Source organism: Papio anubis, chromosome 11 (assembly GCF_008728515.1).
Source record: "Papio anubis isolate 15944 chromosome 11, Panubis1.0, whole genome shotgun sequence".
Taxonomy (NCBI): domain Eukaryota; kingdom Metazoa; phylum Chordata; class Mammalia; order Primates; family Cercopithecidae; genus Papio; species Papio anubis.
The window spans coordinates 108,455,443-108,473,502 of record NC_044986.1 but is presented as its reverse complement, the minus strand read 5'-3'; the positions used below and the strand labels follow the sequence as shown (position 1 = coordinate 108,473,502).

Sequence of the window (18,060 nt, the reverse complement as noted above, 5' to 3'; positions counted from 1 at the left end):
GAGGTGGGAGGATCACTTGAGCCCAGGAGTTCAAGGCTGCAGTGAGCTATGATTGCGCCACTGCACTCCAGCCTGGGTGACAGAATAAAACTGGGTCTCAAAAAAAAAAAAAATACTAGGCCGGGTGCAGTGCCTTACAACTGTAACCCCAGCACTTTCGGAGGTTGAGGCAGGAGGATCAGTTGAGCCCAGGAGTTCAAGACAAGCCTGGGTGACAAAGCAAGACCTCTGAGTCTACAAAAAAATTAAAAATTAAATTAAAGAGTATATACCCAAAAGAATATAAATCATTCTATTACAAAGATACATGCATACATATGTTCATTGCAGCATTATTCACAATAGCAAAGACATGGAATCAACCCAAATGTTGATCAGTGATAGACTGGATAAAGAAAATGTGGTACATATACACAATGGACTACTATACAGCCATAAAAAGGAACGAGATCATGTCCTTTGAAGGAACATGGATGGAGCTGGAAGCCATTATCCTCAGCAAACTATTGCAGGAACAGAAAACCAAACACCACATGTTGTCACTTATAAGTGGGAGCTGAACAATGAGAGCACATAGATACAGGGAGGGAAACAACACACACTGGGGCCTGTCAGGGGAGTGGGGTGGAGGGAGGGAGAGCATTAGGAAGAACAGTTAATGTATGTGATGCTTAATACCTAGGTGATGGGTTGACAGGTGCAGCAAACCACCATGGCACACGTTTACCTGTGTAACAAACCTGCACGTCCTGCACATGTGCAGAACTAAAAATAAAAATTAAATTTAAAATAAAAGTTTTAGAAAACATCGAATTCGTCTCATAAACCAGACATGCACAGGGTTTAGTAGAGTCGTTCTCCTAATTGGTCCCCAGTAACTGTTTGAGGTGGGTTTTAATAGCCAAATGCTGCTGCAATGAGAATGATCTTAATATTGAGAAAAGGTTCTGCAGGATTTGGGGTTGGCCCTCACATAAACAGTAAACATATACACATTCATTTTTCAACTGCATTTTCCCTCATATTATTATCATAGTCTGTTTAAAACAAAACTACCCAAACAATGTATTTTAAAGGTCATATTCAAATACTACCATAAATATAAGCTTCTCTAGAGTAATATTTAGAAAACATTGTAAAATAAATTAGATGTTTTGTTCCTCTGAGGCCAAGCAGGTTTTCATTTTCTTGTGCAAATAAAAAATATTGATTTTTCCTTTTTGTTTGAGGAAAAAAACAATCCTTAAAATATACTAGGCAGACTGCTTATGTGCTACAGAAGCCAGATGTCTCAGGGCACTGCAATGGAAAAATTAGTGCTGCATCTCATAATGTAAGAATATCTTAAGGGAAAAGTGGCAAATGTTGTGATTTGGAAACTTAAGGCTAGCTGGTTAGATTCTGCTTCATATCAGGGGCACCTCCAGGATTTGCTTCACTGCTCATATTAATGTTATTGGTTTCAATGTCTTTTTCTTACTAGATTGTTGCCTCTAAAGCCACACTTTACTCCTATAAAAATTATTGGCATAGGGCCTGGTGCAGTGGCTCATGCCTGTAATCCTAGCAATTTGAGAGGCCAAGACAGGAGGATCGTTTGGGCTCAGGAGTTGGAGACCAGCCTGGGCAAGACCCTGTCTCTATTAAAATAAAATAAATAAAATAAAATAATTAAAATAAAATAATAAAAATAAAAATACATATTTTTTTCTGCACTAGAGTATACATTTCTTGAGAGTGATATTCTATAAAATTATTGGCATAAATATGTTTGTCCTCATTAGATTTTAAGTTCCTAGAGGGCAGGAACTGTGCTTTCTTTATACTCCCCATGGCTCTTACCATAGTGCTTTGCACTCAGCATTCACTCAAGCAATCTTCAGTTCATCTCACCCCTTGTCTACTACTCCTTTCGACCTTTCTTCCTTTGCTAAAGGACACTAAAACACCCAAGTTGCTATCTATGATTCAGAACCTTGTATTACTTGTAATATAGGTTCAGAAGCTGAAACAGAGATCCAAAATAATAGTAGTTTAAACAGCCCAGGTGTAAGCTTCCCAAGAGTTACTCCTCCAGTCTATCCTACCTGCACAGGTGTTTCTGGGTTACTGGGTATGGTTGTGCAGGATGTGCACTGCACAACTTTACAGAGTCCCATTCACACTGTGGTCTATGGGAATGGTGCTCACAACTGCACAGCTGTATTCAGCAGCACTGGAGCTGCTCCATGGTGGTAAATATCCACGTTCCTTTATTTTAATTGCTCCATTATTCCTAGGGAGTGTCAAGATCCATCATGTCCCAAGATGGATCGCTGGCATGACATCCATAGCCCACTAAGGGCATGCATACTGGAAGCTGCATGTCGCTTCCACTCACGTTCCGTTGACTAGAACTTACTCACACAGTCATGCCTCGCTAGGAGAGAGACTGAAAAATATCTTTATTCTCAGTGCCAAGTTAAAACTGAAGGGTTGAATTACTAGAAAAGTGGAGAACTGACCTGGGGGACAACTAGAAGTCTCTACTACAAGCCAGAATACCACCTTTCATTTTGGAAAGTCACTTTCATTTTAATTTCTGCAGTCTTTATTACGACCATCACTGCGCCTTGACTCCTGACACCACAGTGCTTTTTCAGGCCCACTTTATTTGTTGCCCGACCTCCTGCAACAGTCTTCTAATATTTCCCTGCCTCCAATCACTCAACTCCAATCTATGATTGATGGGAAATGCCAGATAATCTGATCCAAATCCATCTCTCCATTCTTAGTTTTTCCTGCTCTTACACATGCTTTTGCCTGGTTCCAGCTGAACTCTTTTCTCCTTGTACCTTCTGTATCTTCTTACCTGTGGCTTTGTGTTTGTTTGTTGAGATGGAGTCTCACTCTGTCACCTAGGCTGGAGTGCAGTGGCACTATCTCAGCTCACTGCAACCTCTGCCTTTCGGGTTCAAGCAATTCTCATGCCTCAGCCTCCCAAGTAGCTGGGATTACAGGTGCGTGCTACCACATCTGGCTACTTTTTTTTTTTTTTTTTTTTGTAGTTTTAGTAAAGATGGAGGTTTCACCATGTTGGCCAGGCTGGTCTTGAACTCCTGACCTCAAGTGATATACCTGCCTCAGCCTCCAAAAGTGCTGGGATTACAGGCGTAAGCCACAGCACCCAGCCAACTTGTGACTTTTCTCAGACTGTTTCTTTGCCAAATTGCCTTTCTGCCCTGATTCCATGTCACTGTCTTAATTACCTTTTCAGTCCCAGCTCAAAAATACCCACCCCCATCACTCATTATCTGACCATTAGTCAGATCAGTTCTACTTGAAGTAAATATCCATTTACTAAGTTTTACTTCTTATTTACGTGCAATATATATATATATATATGGTAAAAGGTACATATTTTAAGGATCTAATTCAATGTATTTTTAATATCTGTATATACCTATTGTGGTTGGCAAAATGATCCCCATGACCCTCACCTCCTAGTCACATCTGTGAACATGTGACATAACAGGCCAAAAGGGATACTGCAGGAGTAATTAAGGTTACTAATCAGTTGACCTTAAGACAGTAATATTATTATGGATCATCCAGAAAGGCCTGATGTAATCTCATGAGCCTTTAAAAGTTAATCTTTCTTTTTTTTATTGAGACGAAGTCTCACTGTGTCACCTAGGTTGGAGTGCAGTGGTGTGATTTCAGCTCACTGCAACCTCCACCTCCTGGGTTCCAGTGATTCTCCTGTCTCAGCCTCCCAGCTAGCTGGGAGTACAGGTGCGTGCCACCACAACCAGCTGATTTTTATATTTTTAGTAGAAACAGGGTTTCACTGCTCTCTCTCTCCTGCCACCTTGTGAAGAAGGTACCTATTTCCCCTTCCCCTTCCGCCATGATTATAAGTTTTCTGAGGCCTCCCCAGCCATATGGAACTGTGAGTCAATTAGACTTCTTTCCTTTATAAACTACCCAATCGTGGGTATTTCTTTATAGCAGTGTGAGAATGGACTAATACAGAGACAAAAAAAAAGAAAAGAAAAGAGTGGGGGCTGCAAGTACACAAATCCCTGCATGTGTAACAGTCCATAGACTCCTTTCCCTGGTCTTAAAATAGTGATTGTATATCTAAGCAACCTTGAAATGAAAAGGGCTCCTGATATATACCATAGGCAGCATTTCATTTTGGTGGGAGAAAGAAAGGTCTATTTAATAAATGCTGCTAGCATACTCTGAAATCAATGCAGGCAAAAATACAATTAGATTTCTATCCTACGCCATGAACAATCAAAATTTCAAATGAAAAGAAAGTTAGACAAGCCATAAAAGAAGAAAATAGGAAAGAGTGTACTTAAGATTTGGAGGTTCCTAGGTCTTCTAAGCAAAACATAAAACCAGGGGAAAGACTAGAATTTTGTACACAAAAGTTTGAATGTCCTGTAAGACAAAAGCCATCATAAACAAAGCCAGACACATGCACCTGATGGAAAGAAATGTACGTGACAAAAAATGCATGTACGTAACTGCTCCGTGCACTTACAAATAATTTTAAAAAGACTCATCATCCAAGAGAATACTGAGCAAACAACATGGAAGAGCAATTCACAGGAAAAATACAAATAGTAAGACCTAAAACCATAAAAACCCTAGAAGAAAACGTAGGCAATACCACTTAGGACATAGGCATGGGCAAAGACTTCATGACTAAAACATAAAGCAATGGCAACAGAAGCCAAAATTGACAAATGGGATCTAATTAAACTAAGAAGCTTCTGCATCACAGAAGAAACTATCATCAGAGTAAACAGGCAACCTACAGAATGGGAAAAAATGTTTGTAATCTATCCATCTGACAAAGGGCTAATAGCCAGAATCTACAAGGAACTTAAACAAATTTACAAGAAAAAAACAACCCCATCAAAAAGTGGGCAAAGGATATGAACAGACACTTCTCAAAAGAAGACATTTATGTGGCCAACAAACATATGAAAAAAAGCTCATTATCACTGGTCATTAGAGAAATGCAAACCAAAACCACGGTGAGATACCATCTCACACAAGTTAGAATGGCGATCATTAAAATGTCAAGAAACAACAGATGCTGGAGAGGATGTGGAGAAATAGGAACATTTTTACACTGTTGGTGGGAGTGTAAATTAGTTCAACCATTGTGGAAGACAGTGTGGCAATTCCTCGAGGATCTAGAGCCAAAAATACCATTTGACCCAGCAATCCTATTACTGGGTATATACCCAAAGGATTAGAAATCATTCTACTGTAAAGACACATGCACATGTATGTTTATTGCAGCACTGTTCACAATAGCAAAGACTTGAAACCAACACAAATGCCCATCAATGATAGGCTGGATAAAGAAAATGTGGTACATATACACCATGGAATACTATGCAGCCATAAAAAGGATGAGTTCATGTCCTTTGCAGGGACATGGATGAAGCTGGAAACCATCATTCTCAGCTAATACAGGAATAGAAAACCAAACACTGCATGTTCTCACTCATAAGTGGGAGTTGAACAATGAAATCGACACAGGGAGGGCAACAGTACATACTGAGGTCTGTCACGGGGTGGGGGGCTAGGGGAGGGATAGCGTTAGGAGACATACCTAATGTAGATGACGGGTTGATGGGTGCAGCAAACCACCATGGCATGTGTATAACTAGGTAACAAACCTGCACGTTCTGCACATGTACCCCAGAACTTAAAGTATAATAAAAAAATACAAATAATACCAATACGCGCATGAAAATAGGTTCAATTTTAATAATCAAGTAAATACAAATTGGGAAAACAGAAAGATTTACACTATTCAGTGTGAGAATATGGGGAAACGTGCTCTCATACTTGGCTGCTGGAATTAAACTGATATAGTTTTTGTGGGAGGAGTACAACTAGCAGCATCTACCAGAATCTAAAATGTGTGTTCCCCTTAATCTATTAATTTTACACTTAGGAATCTCTCGTATGTGCCTTCAGCTGCACAAAGATACAACATACTTGGGCCTGTTACTTAACCTGATACTGATTCTTCCTTGGTGAAATGTTTATTACAGTAGCGTATGCCTCATTTAATTGTTATTTTCAAGTGAGATAAAGAATACATGGCCTGTACATAATAAATTTCAATGAATAGATAAAAATCAAATCTTGATGTTACTATGATCCCCATTTTATTATGACATGGTTGTTTTATGTACCTATATACTATTTTTGGCCGGGTGTGATTTCTCATGCCTGTAATCCCAGCACTTTGGGAGGCTGAGGTGGGCAGATCACAACGTCAGGAGTTTGAGACCAGCCTGGCCAATATGGTGAAACTCCGTCTCTACTAAAAATACAAAATGCTCATCAATAGAGAAGTATATATTATGAAAAAGCATGCACATATATGTACATACGCACACAAATCTCCAAGATGCTGTTCAAGCAAAATAGCAAAGTCACAAAATATGTATAGATTATTTCCATGTATTTATCACTGTGTGTGTGTGTGTCTGTGTGTGTAAAGAGAAAGAATGAATGTGTGTTTTATAAAGATTTAAAAGGACACCAAAATTTTATTAATGCCCTAAGTATTTGGCAAAGGGAATAACTGAAGATGTACTGACATTGTTTTACCCTGTGTTGTTCTGTATTGTTTGAATTCTGTCCTTTCTGAACAGCCTGTAGAGGTGTCAGTGTTCCCATTAAAACCAGTGAATTTGCCTCATCCAAAACCACAACAGCTGAACCCTTTGACTTCGATCAATTCTAAGTAGTTTGGTCATCTGTTTTTTTCAGATTAGAAATGATAGTAGATAATTTATAATCCATATTTTGCATAGCATTGAGGATGAAAGAGATTTACATCTCTTTTTTTTATTTTTATTTTTATTATTTACTTATTTATTTTGAGACAGAGTATCGCTCTGTCGCCCAGGCTGGAGTGCAGTGGTGCATCTCGGCTCACTGGAAGCTCCGCCCCCTGGGTTCACACCATTCTCCTGCCTCAGACTCCTGGGTAGCTGGGACTGCAGGCGCCCGCCACCACGCCTGGCTAATTTTTTGTATGTTTTTAGTAGAGATGGGGTTTCACCATGTTAGCCAGGATGGTCTCTATCTCCTGACCTTGTGATCCGCCGGCCTCGGCCTCCCAAAGTGCTAGGATTACAGACGTGAACCACCACGCCCGGCCATATCTCATTTTTTTAAAAAAGGGACTTAGGATAATGAGCTTAAGTTTTTTGAAAAATCATCTTATTCCTAACAATGGCAGATTAATGAAGCATTTCTGAACGAAATTATTTCATCATATTCTGATTAAGGAACTCTGCATTTGAGAAAGCTGTAAAATTTTTATATTCTTCAATTAATACTCTACATAAAAGATTCTAAAATGACTAACCGTACAGTGAGGGATGCGCACAGCACCCACCGCACCAACGCTCAGTATCTGGCAGAGAAGATCATTCGAACTCGAATCTATGAGTCCGAGTACTGGAAAGAGCGGTGCTTTGGACTTACGGCTGGGGTTTGTAGTCTGTAGAGCCCTGGAGTTAGGGTTTGTGGGTGGCATCTATGGTGGCAACATAAAACCAACACCCTTTCTGTGTTTAACCTTGAAAATGCTTCAAATTCAACCCGAGAAGGATATCACTGTAGAGTTTATCAAAAATGAAGATTTCAAGTATGTCCGCATGCTGGGGGCATTTTACATGAGGCTGACAGGCACTGCAATTGATGGCTACAAGTACTTGGAGTCTTTGTACAAAGACTATCGAAAAATCAAGAGCCAGAACCGAAATAGAGAGTTTGAACTGATGCATGTTGATGAGTTTATTGATGAGCTATTGCACAGTGAGAGAGTCTGCGGTATCATTCTGCTCCGGCTGCAGAAACGCTAGGTATCAGAGGAAGCTGAGCAGCTGGAGCCTCGAGTTAGTGCTCTGGAAGAGGACATGGATGATGTGGAGTCCAGCGAAGAGGAAGAAGAGGAGGATGTGAAGTTGGAAAGAGCGCCATCACCTGATCACCGCCGGAGAAGCTCCGGAGACTTGGACAAGCCCTGTCGCTCTCCCACACTGCGCTACAGAAGGGAAGTAGGAGTCGCTCTCCTAGAAGGCAGAATCGATCTCCCGAAAGGAGAAGCCCCGCCCCGCGCCGAGACAGGCATCCGAGCAAGAGTCCAAGACGTCACCGCAGCAGATCCCGCAGCAGATCGGCGGTACAGATCCCGTTCCAAGTCCCCAGGTCATCACCGTAGTCACAGACACAGGAGATACTCAAAGTCTCCCGAAAGGTCTAAGAAGAGCCACAAGAAGAGCCGGTGAGGGAATGAGTAATGGGCTCAGTTTGGTTTTAGTCCACATGGCTTCCTGTGGATATGAGGGTATCTGTCTATGTGGAAGGATTAAGATCTCTCCCAGCTAGCTATAAGAATATTTTAGTTTTTTTGGCCGGGCGCGGTGACTCACGCCTGTAATCCCAGCACTTTGGGAGGCTGAGGTGGGCGGATCACAAGGTCAGGAGTTCGAGACCAGCCTGGCCAATATGGTGAAACCCTGTCTCTACTAAAAATACAAAAATTGCTCTCGAGAAGGCGTGGGGCGGGCTGTCCGGCCCGCAGGGCGGTCAAGGTGGGAACGGAACAGCCCCAGGGGACCCCTTGAGTCGGCGAGGGCGCTAGGCTGGAGGCCCGCGGCGCCATGGCTCACGTCGGCTCCCGCAAGCGCTCGAGGAGTTGCAGCCGGTCCCGGGGACGGGGGTCGGAAAAGAGAAAGAAGAAGAGCAGGAAGGACGCCTCCGCATCCCAAGGTCGCAAGGCCAGCACGGCCCTCGGGGCGGAGGAGAGAAGCAAGCACAAGGCCCGGAGGAGACCACGATCCAGCTCCTCCTCCTCCTCTTCCAGTTCTAGCTCCTCTTCTTCCTCCTCGTCCTCCTCCTCTTCCTCCAGTGATGGCCGGAAGAAGCGGGGGAAGTACAAGGACAAGAAGAGGAGGAGGAGGAGGAGGAGGAGGAGGAGGAGGAGGAGGAAGAGGAAGAGGAAGAAGAAGAAGGAGAAGAAAGGAGAAGAAAGGAGAAGAAGAAGAAGAAGAAGAAGAAAGCACAGCAAGTGGAGGCTTTGCCGGGCCCCTCGCTGGACCTGTGGCACCGATCAGCTGGGGAGGAAGAGGATGGCCCAGTCCTGACGGATGAGCAGAAGTCCCGAATCCAGGCCATGAAGCCCATGACCAAGGAGGAGTGGGATGCCCGGCAGAGCATAATCCGCAAGGTGGTGGACCCCGAGACGGGGCGCACCAGGCTAATTAAGGGAGATGGTGAGGTCCTAGAGGAAATCGTAACCAAAGAACGACACAGAGAGATCAACAAGCAAGCCACCCGCGGGGACGGCCTGGCCTTCCAGATGCGAGCTGGGTTGCTTCCCTGAGGGCCCCGGCTGGCCAAGGCCTGTGGACGGTGCTGGCGACCCGGCCTGGGCAGGCTTCAGGGTGCCAGTGGGAAGCCTGATGAGTGCTGGTGGCCTTTTCCCCGTGGATTGGCCTCTGGCCCAGCCCAGCCTTTTCTCAGGGGCAGGGGGTGGAGGATGGGGTCACCAGCCTGCTCGGCACTCCCATCTGAAACAGCGACACTTCTAAGCTATTAAAGGTTCTCTGGTTAGAGAAAAAAAAAATACAAAAATACAAAAATTAGCCAGGCGTGGTGGCAGGCGCCTGTAGTACCAGCTACTCAGGAGGCTGAGGCAGGAGAATCAGTTGAATCCGGGAGGCGGAGGTTGCAGTGAGCTGAGATCATACCACTGCATTCCAACCTGGGTGACAGAGCGAGATTCCATCTCAAAATAGTAATAATAATAATAATAATAAAAAATAATAATATTTTAGTTTTTTAATCAAGTTTCTCAACCTTTGTTTTTAACGAAGGAGATGCTGAGTTTTGTATCTCTTTTTAATCATAATCAACATCAGTTTTTTACCCAACTAACCTTGACTGTATTCAAACTTACAAGAGTAGAAGGGATCTGGAGGTTGGGGATATGAATGACAAGGAAAGGATGTGGCCACCTGATGACGCTTTCCTTTTTTTTAAACCAGACACACCTGTTTCCCATTTCTCTGTAGTTTAGTTTTTGGTTTGTTGTGGTCAGAACTGCTTTGAGAATCCTGGGATTTGTGCTGCTGCTGTTATTCAAAGATGAAATGAGTAAAACGTAGTAGCTCCTAACTTTTTTCCAGCAGCAGCAAACGGTAATAAACATGAAAACTGGTTAGCAGCAGTTTTGAAAGAACAGAATGCATTCAAATGTAAGGCTTCTTCTGGATCATTAAAGCCAGTTTCATCAAACAGTTCAACAGAGAGTGGCACTTAATACCCTTTATACAGCCCATTTTTTCATAGTTTCATTTGTTCTTGCCCACAAGCTTAAAATCCAGGTTAAGGTATCCAGCCTTTATTATATAAGCATTGACATTACCCAGGCCTAGTCAGTAAGTAGCAGTAGGGTAACAGGATTGAAAAAGATTTGATGGAGAGGAAAGTATCTAATACTAGTCACGGTTTTGACCTAAATTGCTAGACAATAGTGCCATTCACAAAGTCAGAAAATACAGCAGGAAAAGATGGCTTTTAGAGGGGCAGAGAATTAGAGGATTGTGGTAGTAATGAAAATGATGCATTCAGTTTAACAAGTTTAATTCGAGACAGCTATGGTATAGCTTAAAAAAAAAAAAAAAAGGACCATAAAGTTGGAGATAGGGACCAGAGTTTAACATAGCGATCAAGGCCAGAATTGACAATGTTTCAGTAATTGTGAAATCTGTCAATAAGACTCCCCAGAGTGTTTATATATATCAGAAATGCACACAACAGAACCATAGGCAACACCAACACTGGTGACGGAAAGAAGTAGAAGAACATTGGAATGGCCCATTCAGAAAGACAGGAGAATTAGGAGAGAATAGGTGAAAGAAGCCAGGGGTCAAGAATGCAGAAGCAAAGGAAGGACTAAAAAGCCTCCATAGACATTGATAATCAAGAGATTATTAAGATCTTTGCTAGGAGAGTTCCTTTACCTGTACTTAACTCCCTTAAAAAGAGAAAAGTGATTGAATGACTCCCAGCAACTGTAGTCCCAGCAGGAACTGTGAAGACTAGCTGCCCTGCAGGATCCAGGTTTTCTTGGGAGGTTGTATCTAGTCATAAGGTAAACATTCTCTACATTCTATTGCCTGCTCTTGAATTGAAAGACTTCTGCGGCAGTATTAAAGCATTTTTTAATCTTATTTGAGCTTTCATATTCTTCAGTGATTCCTTTCATAATACCTGAGTTAATAAAAGTGGTCTGAAAGAGCGCTTTTGGTTTCTGATACAACTACATAGGACTACCTTTTAAGATTAAATATAAGCATCTCTATGTAAATGTAAAAAAAACTATATGTAAAAATTAATAATTGGCTGACAATGGAATTCTCTAAAAGATCTTCTGTTGTGAAGATAGTAGCTCCACCACCCCCCATCTTCTCTGGGGCATGTCAGGAGAGCAAAACCCCACTCTGCCTGCCCTAACAGGGGGTCAAGCTGGCTGGAAAATATCTCACCAGGGTCTGCCTCATTTGAAATACTCACTGTCAAAAACCACGACCAGCAGGATACCGTATATATCCTAAAGGAGACCAAGCTACAGGAAGCTCCTCTTTACAATGCTACTAATAAATGAACTGTAGCCTTCTACTTCTAATTCAGGATAAGGAAAACAGCTAAACACGGGCAATCTTTCAAACTAATAAAAGCAGAAAAAACTATGGGAAAAGAAAATTTTACCAAAACTATTCTCCGTAAGTGATTCTGTCCCAGAAACAAGTGAGGTAGGACTTCAGAAATTTCACCTGATACAACTGTTATAAAACGATGAAAAGCAGCAATGCCATTACTAACAACTAACATTTATTGGGTACTTATATTGGCCCACCTCTGTGCTACAAATTTATAGATATTACCTCATTTGCTCCTCAGACAACTGATTATTCCATTTTACAGATAAGGACTTTGAGGCTTAAGAAAGTTAAGTACGGCCGGGCGCGGTGGCTCAAGCCTGTAATCCTAGCACTTTGGGAGGCCGAGACGGGCGGATCATGAAGTCAGGAGATCAAGACCATCCTGGCTAACACGGTGAAACCCCGTCTCTCCTAAAAAAATACAAAAAACTAGCCAGGCGAGGTGGCGGGCGCCTGTAGTCCCAGCTACTCGGGAGGCTGAGGCAGGAGAATGGCGTGAACCCGGGAGGCGGAGCTTGCAGTGAGCTGAGATCTGGCCACTGCACTCCAGCCTGGGCGACAGAGCGAGACTCTGCCTCAAAAAAAAAAAAAAAAAAAGGAAAGTTAAGTACTTTTTCCCAAATCTAAGGCAAGTTTCTCACTCCGAAGCCTTGGCTCTTAACCATGACACATGTCACCATTCCACCACTGAATGTGACTGAGAATCTCAGAAGACCTGGCATGAGAATCTAATAGCAATTATACCCTAAGGTATTGTGTATAACTTTTATTTTGTTAGTATTTGCCAAAAAAAAAAAAAAATACATAAGAAAATATTGATAGATTTAAACTAATCCATTTCATTTTCTACAAGATTATAATTGGTACTGAAACAGCTCAGCCTTAATTTCCAAAACTTTAAAATATATGTGGTAAAGGTTTCTTTGCCTCTTTTAATGTGTATCCAACTAAAAATATACTTTTAAGTAAGAAAACTGAATGTTTACAAAGTTTACAAGCATCTAAAGTTAATTCACAGCAATATTTTTAAATGCTTTTTTAAAAACAAATAAAGCAAATAATAACTCCATAAGCATACTAAATAATTTGGAGTTTTCCAGGGCCAAAAATGCATCATAACTATAAACATACAAGTTAACCAACATTTTCACAAAATAATGCTTTCTAAAAAACTTTCTTACTAGCTATGCTCATACCTAACTTTTGCTACCTGTCATTGTTATTTCATACAACTTACAAACAGACAATATCAACTCTTCTTCAAAAAAATGTATTCTGAAATTTTGGACTTTCTGGAATTTCAATTCTCATAAGATGTAATACTTTTTCTTTCTTTCTTTTTTTTTTTTTTAGAGACAGTCTCGCTGTCACCCAGGCCACATTGTAGTGGGTAATACATTTTTAATGCCATAAATTAAGTTTCTATATAAAATTTCTCATATATGTTGATTTTGGAATTGAAACAAAAAAGTAATACCAGATTTTGGAGCAAATGTTTATGCATACAAGTTACAAATAAAGTTGTAACTTGGAAAAAATGAATATTTGATGCACAAAAATCTACAGACTCCGGGATAACAACTGTTTTAAATTCATTTTTTCTTCTTGAGTACACTTAATGTAAATTAACCTTTCCATTTCCTCATTTCTTAAGATTAATTTCTGTTGCAAGGGTTTTAATAAAGTTCAGCGAAAGTTTAACTCAATAAAATCAGCTTCTGAACACATTAATTTAGCCACAAACCTATTTTAGTCAACTTATGATTAAATTAAAAATCATTCAGGCAAATTATAATTATTTTCTGTCATGCATATTTCTCAAAAACAGAAGCATATGCATTCCCCACAGTCTTGAATATATCCCTCCGTAAGAAGGGGTGTGTGTGTGTGTCTGTGTCTGTGGGAGGGCTTATTAAAAAAAGACACTAGAAGTTCTATTTAAGTAACAACACTACTATTAAAAAAATTTTTTTTTGACATAGGGTCTCTGTTGCCCAGGCTAGAGTGCAGAGGCATGGTTACAGCTCAGTGCAACCTCGACCTCCCAGGATCAAGCAATCCTCCCACCTCAGCTTCCCAAGTAGCTGGAAGTACAGGTATGTGACACCATGCCTGGTTAATTTCTGTATTTTTTGTACAGACAGAGTTTTGTCATGTTGCCCAGGCTGGCCTCCAACTCCTGGACTTAAGTCATCCACCCACGTCAGCCTCCTAAAGTGCTGGGATTACAGGAGTGACCCACCACGCCTGGCCCAAAAATCTTTTAACCTACTTTCTAGTTGTATCTAGTTTATATCATGTCATCAAATTCAATACAACAAAAATGCCTGACTGGATCTTACTATTGTTCTTTCTTCCCAGCTACACTACTTAAGTGAATGGTCCGATAAATTGTACAGCTATAAAATAATATTTGCTAAAAATATCTTACTGTCAGACTATGCAAATATCATTTTTCATTTTTATAAACTTAAAACTACAGTGTTCGTTTTGATAAGAAACAATGAGACATGACTGTAGGAATGCTGATTTTTTTTTCTTTCAGTTCTATTGGGTACACTGAATATGGCATTTGTTAGAAGTCATTCCCCACCTCTCCACCCCTTCTTGATATTTCTACACCCCCCTCCCCCTGAGATAGAGTTTTGCTCTTGTCCAGGTTAGAGTACAGTGGCGAGATTTTGGCTCACTGCAACCTCTGCCTCCCGGATTCAAGTGATTCTCCTGCCTCAGCCTCCCAAGTAGCTGGGAATACAGGCATCTGCCACCACGCCTAGCTAATTTTTGCATTTTTAGTAGAGACAGGGTTTCACCACGTTGGCCAGGCTGGTCTCAAACTCCTGACCTCAAGTGATCCACCCGCCTCGGCCTCCCAAAGTTCTGGGATTACAGGTGTGAGCCACTGCGCCCGGCCTTTCTCTATTGCAGTGTTTCTTAAAGGCTGGGGGGTCGACTAAGTTGCTTGCACCAGAACTGCCTAGCACCTTGCTAAAAAATTCCGGTTTCTTAGCCCCACAGCTGCTGATGCAAAATCTGTAAAGAAAGAATTCTGAGGTCCTCAGATGATTCATAAATGATTTGATCTGAAAACCATTTTTCTACGGTCATTATCCTCAAAGTTAAATCACAAAATGTTAACTGAATTTAAGAAAAATTGTTAATTTTTTAATTGTATAAATTGAATTTAAATATGTAAGGCACAATCACTAATCAAGAAACAAAATGTATTTTTACAGCAATCTCAATTTTGCATTATATATAATTTTAGCAAAGCAAGAGAAGATGGTAAGAGTATAAAGTAATGCGGAACAGAACGCTGCAGTTAAGAACATTCGAGCAAAATGAAAGTATATTAATTAATCACAGAATTTTCTAGGGTATAATCTAGGGGCATAAACGTCAATGTGAAGGTTGAGTTAATAATAAGCCTGGAAATTGCACATGCATAAATAATTTAGTGTTTTTTATGCACTTAAAAACACATCAATCTTCACATATGCGATGACAGGCATATTAATCTGGTTTTAAAAATCCAGGCAGGGCACAGTGGCTCATGCCTGTAATCCCAGCACTTTGGGAGGCCGAAGTGGGTAGATCACTTGAGGTCAGGAGTTCAAGACCAGCCTGACCAACATGGTGAAACGCCATCTCAACTAAAACTACAAAATTAGCCGGGTATGGAGGCGCCTGCCTGTAATCTCAACAACTTGGGAGGCCGAGGCAGGAGAATCACTTTAACCCGGGAGGCAGAGGTTGCAGTGAGCTGAGATCATGCCATTGCACTCCAGCCTGGGCAACAAGAGCAAAACTCAGTCTCAAAAAAAAAAACCCCAATGTCTTATTTCATAAACTCCTATGAATTAGAACTCCTTCTATTATTAAAATACTCATGTGCAACCAAAACATTAAGAAACAAAAGCCCTGAGACATGAAAGTTAACATCACCAGAAAATTGAACAATTTAACATTCCTGCCCAAAGGTACATAATTAAATCTAATCATTAGGAAACATCAAACGAACTCAAATGGAGGGACTGTCTATAAAACAACAATCCTGTACTGTGGAAAATGTCCAAGTCACGAAAGGTGAAGAAAAACTAAGGAACCACTCTAGACTAAAAGAGATGATAACTAAATGTAATTGCTGACCCTGGATTGGATCTTGATCCAGAATATACATGTGCATGCATAATACATGTCAATGAGACTGGAATAAGGTCTACCAGTTAGACAAAGGGATTGCATTATTACACTAAATATGGCCTGAGAAGCACTCTGTACTTCTATATTTGAGTCCTTGTGGACGAACTGTAACTTAGCTTAATAGGCAGACAAGATTGATAACCTAACTAGGAGTATGCACCTGTAACAACAGCCGAGTCTTGGCCAATCCCAGCGGACGTACTTCAACCACTCACAGACTGCTAAGTGTTCAGACTGTGTTCAAATAAGACAAATGCCCATATGTAACCAATCCAGCTATTTCTGTACCTCACTGCCGGTTTCTGTATGTCACTTCCCTTTTTTTGTCTATAAATTTGTTCTGACCACAGGGCATCCCTGGAGTCTGTCTGAATCTGCTGATTCTGGGGGCTGCCCGATTCACGAAATCGTTCATTGCTCAATTAACCTCCTTTCAATTTAATTCGGCTGAAGTTTTTCTAATAACAGTATCAATGTTGATTTCCTGATCTGGGTTATGGTACAGTGGCAAGGTAGCACGATGTCCTTGTTCTTAGGAAATAGGCACTGAAGAAATTAGGGGTTAATGTTTCAACTTATTCTCAAATGGTTCACAAAATATTATGAACAGAGAGAGAGAAAACTACAGCAAATGGGACAAAATATTAACAAGTGGGCAATTCAAGTGAAGGATTTAGAGGTGCTTTTCCTACTATTCTTAACAACTTTCCTGTAACTTTGAAATTATTTCAAAATAAAAAATGCCCAAAATATTTTAAAAGCTATAACAGGAACACACAAAAAAAAATCTAAAATGTTTATAATATATTTTTAAGCTTCATATCTAAAGGAGAGACCTATGTCCATTTAAATATTTTGTAAATTTAGACTAAAACCATAAACAAATTGAATTTTAAGTTCTATTCAATGCCTTCATACTGGAAATCACAAAACTGCATTGCTTATTTTTTATTCTATCAATTATATGTTTAATCCAAATCTAAATGTATATGAAAGGTAAATACCTCTATACGTCCCATATTCATATGAAAAATATTTTAAATGTTGCCTTTTACAGTTATTTTTTTCCTTCAAGGATCTCTTAATGATTTATTGTATCGGTCTTATCAACTATAACTAATTTTGTTATGAAGTAGTTTTAGGCCAGAATTCTGTCTATTTAGTGGTGCCTGAATATGCTTATTATACACATATAAGTAACAAAGAACCCATCACATCAGATTACCCACACGCTGTATTTTGTTAAAGCACAGATAACTATTTTGCAATATGATTTACTAATCGATCTAACCCAGTAATTTTGCTAAAGGTTTACTGTGTAGGGGAGAGAGAGATAGGATTAGAGGAAGATGTTAATTCCCTACAACAGGGCCTGACACACAGTGGGCATGAGACACGTATTTGTGGGGAGGAAAAGGGATTATTGCAAAATTTAGATCATTAGCAATATATCACTAGAAACTATGACATAGCAGCATAATAATTAGATGCTTAAAAATATAAAGATGAGAAAATAATGCTTCTGAAAATCTGTCGATGTCAAGCAACAAAAACTTTTGGTGAAAATGACTTTCTTAGATTTCTAGCATGCTTTTTTAAAAAGCTAAAACTATCAAGGATGTTGCTATATTCATATCAAATTAACACTTTGAAAAATATTTTTTAAAACTTGCATATTGTATAATATAGCAAGCTATAAAGCTATGAAAATCAAAAAACAATCCGAATATCAAGGAATTGTCACCAAATATAATTGAAAGTTGCTAGCATCAAAATTTCTTGATCTGTGTTTCAAATGCCAAAGTCTACAGGACTGTATTCTAAAGTTCTATCTGATACAAGCCCTGACTTGGCTATTGAAAGTTATGGTGATTTACGGAGAAACTCAAAAGAAAATGCAGTCACAGAACACGATGTAAACCAAAAATAAAAGCACCTCGTCCGCCCCCACCCGCAATCATCTGAATGGACTTCCTCCTCAGCTCCGGCTCTTTTAAAACGTAACCTGAGAGACTGGTTCAGGCCATGACAGGAAGTGGGGGTCAGACATGCCTGATTATAATCTCCAGCATTAAAATCAACACAGACTTTC

General features: G+C 40.3%; 1 protein-coding gene and 1 pseudogene across 1 annotated transcript; both read left to right on the top strand.

Annotated features, from left to right (window-relative positions):
* Nucleotides 1-7,183: 7,183 nt before the first annotated feature.
* LOC101010025 lies at nt 7,184-8,704 on the top strand (annotated as a pseudogene).
* On the top strand, nt 8,665-9,664 carry LOC101009675 (ADP-ribosylation factor-like protein 6-interacting protein 4). Its single transcript, XM_021943099.1, has 2 exons — nt 8,665-9,018; nt 9,072-9,664. Exons 1-2 carry the CDS (start codon nt 8,700-8,702, stop codon nt 9,419-9,421), a joined length of 669 nt encoding a protein of 222 aa, XP_021798791.1. The 5' UTR covers nt 8,665-8,699; the 3' UTR covers nt 9,422-9,664.
* Nucleotides 9,665-18,060: the final 8,396 nt, after the last annotated feature.